Genomic DNA, 6,756 nt, shown 5'->3' with positions numbered 1-6,756 from the left:
ATTTCAGTAGAAGCGGAACTAAAGCAATAGCACAAAAGGCAGATCTGCAGAGGTAGATGATTTATTAACAGAGCTGCTAAATTCTATGTCAAGGATAACTCCAAGTTGCAAAGACTGAAGTAGAAAGCACAGAAAATGGGGAGTTTAGAGACCAGATTCTAGACTTTGCTGCACTGCTAACAAATAAGGAGACCTCTATGGACCTTGTTTCCATATCTGTAAAGAGATGAGACATACTACAGGCTCTTTACTTTCCTTCCATCTCATTAAGAAAAAAAAAAATGGTAGGGCAGAAACATGGCTAAAATATAATATTTTTTCATTCATTTAATTTCAACAAATATCCAGCACATATGTAGCATGTGCCAGGCACATGGGGATGTAGTGGGGAATGAGGAATTTATACTCTGGCAGGGAAAACAGCGAAATTAGATGAGAAAGGGTAGGAAAAGTACTTGAGATTACTATTAATTCGGCAATGGAGCCTGGGAATGAGTGTGGAAGCTCAAGATTTTCCAGCCCCAATGAAGCCTTGAGACGACGGCGGTCCTGGCTCAACAGTTTGACTGCAACTTTGTGGGAGACGCTGAGCCAGAACCTCCCAACTAAGCCACTCCTATTCCTGACCCACAGAAACTGCGAGATGGTAAACAGTTGTTCTTTTAAGTTGCTAAATTTTGAGGTAATCTATTACACAGCAATAAATAACTAATCCAAGTACCCCCACTTATACACACTCACACATATACACACGCATGGTCTTTGCTTGAGTTATTTGAGTTAATATACATAGAATTTTAGAACTAAGGCTAAAGGTTAAGATGATACCCTGAATATAGAGCAGGGACTAGAACCAATGTCTTTTGACTTATACGTGATGCTCTTTTCTCTATACTGTGCTGACTCCCCATATCAGATTAATTTCATAGATAAAGAAATAAGGTCCAAGTGGATTAAGTAATTTGCCCAAGATTCTGCAACAATCAAGTAGCTGAGCCTCTGCACTAACCTATGGAACATGACTCCATTATTTATAATAATCTTTTTCCTACTCTCGAGCCTCACTGACCTTGAGATAATTAGCTGAGTGAAGATTAAAAGAAACCAGAGCTATCCTTAAAGGGTAAGCTGGAGTGCTTGCCTCAGGCCTTTCAATTCAAGGTGAGCTCTAAATTGGTGATTTGTACTTAGCAATATATTCATCCATTTTTTCAACAAGTATTTTTTTTTTGACACCTATTTAAACATAGCATAATCTGCGGGCTGTAGGGAATACAAAATGTTGAGGTTTCATAATTTAATTATGGATAAAAGACAAATATGATGAGAAAGTACAATAAAATCAGTATATGTCTGCTTGCTGAATGAACATAGGAACAATATGTGCAATAGAACTTGAAAAGAATTGTAGACTCTTAAATGAAAGAATAAAGGAAATCCACTGTTCCCTAGTAAAGTCATGTCTCACCCTCAGCAATAGAATCTAGACCTAGGAAACCCCCAACTTTTATTCCCTAGAAGCCACTTTCTCTCTTGGGGATATCCCATGAATTACCTTTGCAAATACCACTAGACCCCAGGAGACACTGCTTTCTGCTTTATTGTTTTGGGTGTCACTTGGTCTTCAGGCTAAGGAATTTGAATTCTATTTCTATAATTGTTGAAGATTCATTTATTTATTTTTTAATTGACAGACAATAATTGTACATAGTTATGGGGCACATGTGATATTTTGATATAAGTATACAATATGTAATGATTTAAATCAGGGTAATTGGGATAATCATCACCTCAAAGATTTGGAATATTCCCAACACAAAGAAATGTTGAAGGTTTATGAACTAAGGTCGCATCAGGGATTAGAACTGAGGTGTCAGAGGCAGAGTGGTTAACTTCAACACCCACGGGTTCACGCCGGGCCGTTGGGCAGGACTGCCACCTTGTGACAGGCAGGGGCAGCATTCCCTCCAGAGCAAGAGCCTGGAGACTGGAAGGGCCTCTAGGAGCTTAGCAGTGCTTGGCTGGCTGGCAGCTAATGGCTTTTTCAGGCCTGGATTACAGGCACCCTGTTTTAGTTTGGTGAAGAGAGAGCAAAGACAAATGTGGGCATTTTAAGAAGATCAATATGGCCCTAAATTACCAATATTTTTAGCTATCTGGCTCTCTTGTCATGAAGTCACAATAAAGACATCAGAAACTATATATTTTCCCACCAAAGCTTGTTTATTTTCAAGGAGGATTGTGGGAAATTTGCCAAAAGTAAATAGGGCAAATTTTGAGCAGCAATAGAAAAAATACTTGAGCTATGCAGGTTCTTCAAGTCAACAGGAGAGCAAGAGCCTCTTTCTCTCCCTAGAGGCCCCACCGTCACCTTGAGTTTACTCCATCCCAGAGTATATTTGTTTTCTCCTTAGTACGTGTCTTTCCTTCTGTATTCTGCGATTTGGCGAATGTCACCGCCGTCTACCTACTTAGGGCCAAAGCCAAGAAGTCATCCTAGACTCTCTCATCCTCTTCTCTCTTCCCACCCTCCAGTCAGTCACTGTACTGTCAATTCTACTTCCTGAATATCTCTCCAATCCGTGTCCTCACCTTCATATTTACTATGCCAGTCTTGGCTCAAACTCTCATTATCTCTGCCCCAGACTGAGCATATTCCTTGAAACCGACAGGTGTTTCTCAAGGAGAACATTCCACGATTGTATCAGTCAGGGTCCCTGCTGGAAACTGGACGTACACTCCAAGGTGGTAACTGAGGACACATTTATGAAGGGATTATTTACAAAGGTGTGGGCAAGCTAAGGAAACCAGCAAGGGGTGGGGATGCTCCCCTAGACTAGAAATAGCAGAAAGCCATTGCCACTACTAAGTCTGAAGAGACAGAGGAAGGAGAGAACTATAGCTGTAGAATCCAGAGTGAGAGGACCTCCCAATCTCACTAAAAAAAAAAGCTGGATTTAGCCATCCCCCAATTCATAAATATTTCAAAACAACAGGTTGTACATGATAAATACATACAATTTGTATTTGTCAATTAAATAAACAAGTAAAAAAGAAAAGAGACTCCCCCACACACAGCAAGAACTGTGACCTTAGATAGAGCCACTGGCAAACTGAAGCCCAGTTGGAGGGAGTTATAAATTTTCTGTCCTCCCTCTCTTCCCACCGTCTGATCTCCTGCTAGTGCCTCCATTGGCTGAATCCAAAAGAAGCCAGAGGGCAAGGGAGTCAAGCTGGGACATTTCCAGAAAGTCAGCCTCTTGAGGTCAGGGTAGACAAGGGTGGGGAATGGATCTGGAGGGGCAAAGGGAGAATACCCACAACAAAGGCATTTCACAGTATTTGTTTGCACATTAAAATACTTTTAAAAGAGCTCTGGCAAAGAAATCTCTTCAAATTTGTTTTCGTCAGTGTTTTCCTGATCTTTCTAAATTTAATCTTGCATAGCCGTATCTACTTCCTAATTGCCACCAGTTATGACTTCCTAAAGCACAAGTATTAGCAAGTTACATCTCTGCTGATAAATCTTTCAATGGTCCCCCATTACGCACAGAATGAACACCTCCCCCTGATCTTCACACCATAACCCTACCCCAACATACACACACGGCATGCCATCACTGACTCCTGCCTTCATCTCCCTCCCCTTCCTCTCAACAACTTATACTCCAGGCTCACTGAGCTTATTTATGATTCCCTGCTTCATGATCCCATGCTGTCCTTTTATCTGGAATGCCCCAATGATCCCAAGTCCTGCATTAACATGATCAAGTGAGTCCTCTTCATAAAAACCTTTTCTGATGAACCAAACTGGATGACACCTATTTGTGTGCCCCTGCTGTACTCTAAGCTTACACTCACTCATCTGTCATATAGTATTAATTCTTTGTTTAATATTTGTTTCCTAGACTAAAGAATCCCTTGAGGTTAGGGGTGATGGATAATACAGCTCTGAATTCCTGGTACTCAGCTCAATGCCCAGCATACGATAGATGCCCAGTGAATATTGGTTGATTCAATAAGAACTGTGTGGGTGGTGAGCAATCAGAGGTGGGATCTGTTCATGACACACCCCAAGTCATAAGCAGAGGGGACACCAAATATGTCTGCAACTTGGGCCCCTTGTGTTTAGTTCTGTTATTCCTAATTATAGACACTAAAGCAACTGCTTAAAAAAAGACAATAAAGATTAAAGTAAATGTCCCGATTCATAGAGAACTTATTTCTTAAATAACTCATAAGTATCTGTTTGCAAACACCAATACTAGAAATTGTGGTAGGCACTCCCCTCAAAAGAAATACCAGAAATTGTGGTAGGGACTCCCCACACAAACGCTTTGAAGAGCTATTGCGTTTTCATAGGTTCTGCCCTTTGCCATCATCCTCTGTGTTTCTTGCATGAGACTAATCATAAACTCATATTTTCCCAGGTAGATCTGTATCATGAAACAAACAGCCTATCGCATCAGACACAGGTCCCAATTCTCCCAGATGTTCTTCTGGAAGTATGACTAGCCCATTACAGACATAATCCCAGACCCCATCAGGAGAGCAAGAGTTGTTCCAGCCAGCTGCAGTTCCACAGACCCCACTGGAGTGTAGAGTGATGGGGAAAGCACTAGATTACAGTCAGACAAAAAAAAGGGGGCTGGGGGAATGTTCTAGATCCTAACTCCACCCCTTATTGGCTATGAGGATTTGCCAGGTTACTCAATGCTTCCAAGTTTGTTTCCTCATCTGCAAAATGGAATAAAACCTGCCTCATGTGTTTATTGCCAGGATTAAGTGAAATAACATGGGAAAGAGATTAGTAGGAACCCAATAAATTTTGGTTTCCCTTTCTACTACCTTAATTATTTCCTCCTTCGAGAGGCTGCCTTTCTAATTTTAGAAGACGGCAGGTGACTTGGATGGGTGCAGTGAGGTATGCTACCTTGTTTGTTTAAATAAATTAAAGAAAAAAATTTCAAAGCATCCTTATGGCAAACCTGTGACAGAAATAAAACTAGGCAGTTGTTGCTATGCAACATCAGTAGTTTGCTGAGGGACTGCATATATCTTTTCTGTTACTTATCTTTAGTAGAATTTTGAGCAACGTTTTTCTGACTGTTCGGTGTTATCCTGTTCTCATTACATAAAGAAACAGTTAAGATGGGAGATCGGGGAGAAGGTCCTGTCCTGATATTCACTGGATGGTGGCTGGCCCATAGGCACTTTGGTACTGAACTTTTTGCGTCTTCTTTTCATTTTTTGTTCTTTTTCCTTAATCTACTTTCCCACCCATTTTCTTCACTGTAATAAAAGAAGATCCTGTTTCTTTTAGCCCTTTGCTTGATAGCAGCAGTCTCAGTTTTGGTTAGGTGTTGGATTTTGCTCCTTTTGAAGCAACAAGTATTAGGATTTATTTAAAAATTTTATTCGTAGCTAGTTTGCACACTAAATGCCCCTACTTACCTAGCAGAAGACCAACGTTAACCCAATACCTTCTGTAAAATATGTTCTTGAATTACTCACGTGTGTGCTGGTATGAAATCCTCATTCTTCGTATTTTCTTTCAACACACTCTTTCCTTAAAAAAAAATCTGCAGTAAAACTCCTAAATGTATCTTGTCGCTACATCCTCCCCTTCATCACTGGCTCCTCCCCTTTGTCCCTGTCCCCTGTTCAGTCCAGAGCACTCACTGATTCTGCCCCCTTCTGCTCCTCTCTGCCCATTCTTCTGTGCTCATCTAAATACCTGCCTGAGTTCACCTGACCCTTCTGCAGTTTCCCATTCTGATCTCACTGGCAATAACTTGTTGAAATTCTGGGGAAGTGCAGAAAAAGAGTGCACAGGAATTCAAAGGAGGAATATTTTAAAGGATATGTAACCGGGTTTGAGGAAAAATGTCCAAGGTTAGGGAGCATCCAGGCAGAGGTGGGGGCATTCTGAAGTAGGCATGTTTGGAGCTAAGAGGATGTACACTGTGCTGGGAAAAATGATTAGACAATAACAAAGCGACACTCTCATTTTGAAGGGAGCAGCAGGGCTTTTGAGCTGACACCTGTCCTCCCAGCCCTCCACCCCATGTCCTGCCGGTATTTCTACCATCCGCCTTTCTATCCCAGCTGAAATGTATTTGCTTTGTATCTGCCTCACACACCTTTCCAAGATCAACTATGTTGAAGAGAAATGGTCAGGACCGAGAGGGATCCCTGAGAATATCTACTCTAAGTCCCACATATTCCAAAACCTGAAGCCCAGAGACTTGCAGAGATAGCTAATGTCACATAGCTTCTTAGTGTTATAAGAACAGAGGAACCCAGCATTGCAGACCCTGGTTCTCCAGCTCATGGGCTGACTGGCTAACAGAGAGGCCTGGAAGGTGGAACTTTAAAGCAAGGCCTTATTTTATTGTCTAATTCATTTCTAATTAATGACTAGAGGATAGGTAAAATATTTTTAAGCTTGGAGAGAGGGAATAGAAAACCCAAAGCAATAATGGGCATACCTCCAGGTTATAGGGATTGTTGGTGAGTTTTAAACGAGGTAGTACAAACAAGTTCCTGTTTCCCTTATCAGTGTTTCTTACCCTATGATCTTCAAGAAACGTTTTCATGTAGTAAACATGTTTTGAGCACCTGCCGTTTCCACATATGGCATTCAGCACTGGGATGCAGAGATATGGAGAAAGTGATTCTGGTCTAGCCCTCAAAATGCTTGTTTTTTGACTAATGGCTAGACAAAATTTCAAATGAAACAGAACAGAAGATAGA

The 6,756-nt window shown here is 41.1% G+C and overlaps 1 protein-coding gene across 1 annotated transcript in view; it reads left to right on the top strand.

The window, feature by feature from the left end:
* The first annotated feature begins 478 nt into the window (after positions 1-478).
* Positions 479-6,756, top strand: part of LOC134391766 (prostaglandin E synthase 3-like) — a 47,912-nt gene continuing 41,634 nt past the window's right edge. Inside the window, exon 1 of the mRNA XM_063115713.1 lies at positions 479-646. Within this exon, the coding sequence (XP_062971783.1) occupies positions 479-646 (168 nt within the window). The remainder of the gene's footprint in view (positions 647-6,756) is intronic.

The sequence above is a fragment of the Cynocephalus volans genome, chromosome 12, assembly GCF_027409185.1.
Source record: "Cynocephalus volans isolate mCynVol1 chromosome 12, mCynVol1.pri, whole genome shotgun sequence".
Classification (NCBI taxonomy): domain Eukaryota; kingdom Metazoa; phylum Chordata; class Mammalia; order Dermoptera; family Cynocephalidae; genus Cynocephalus; species Cynocephalus volans.
The sequence above is the reverse complement of the archived record's forward strand: the minus strand, read 5'-3'. Positions and strand labels throughout refer to the sequence as shown.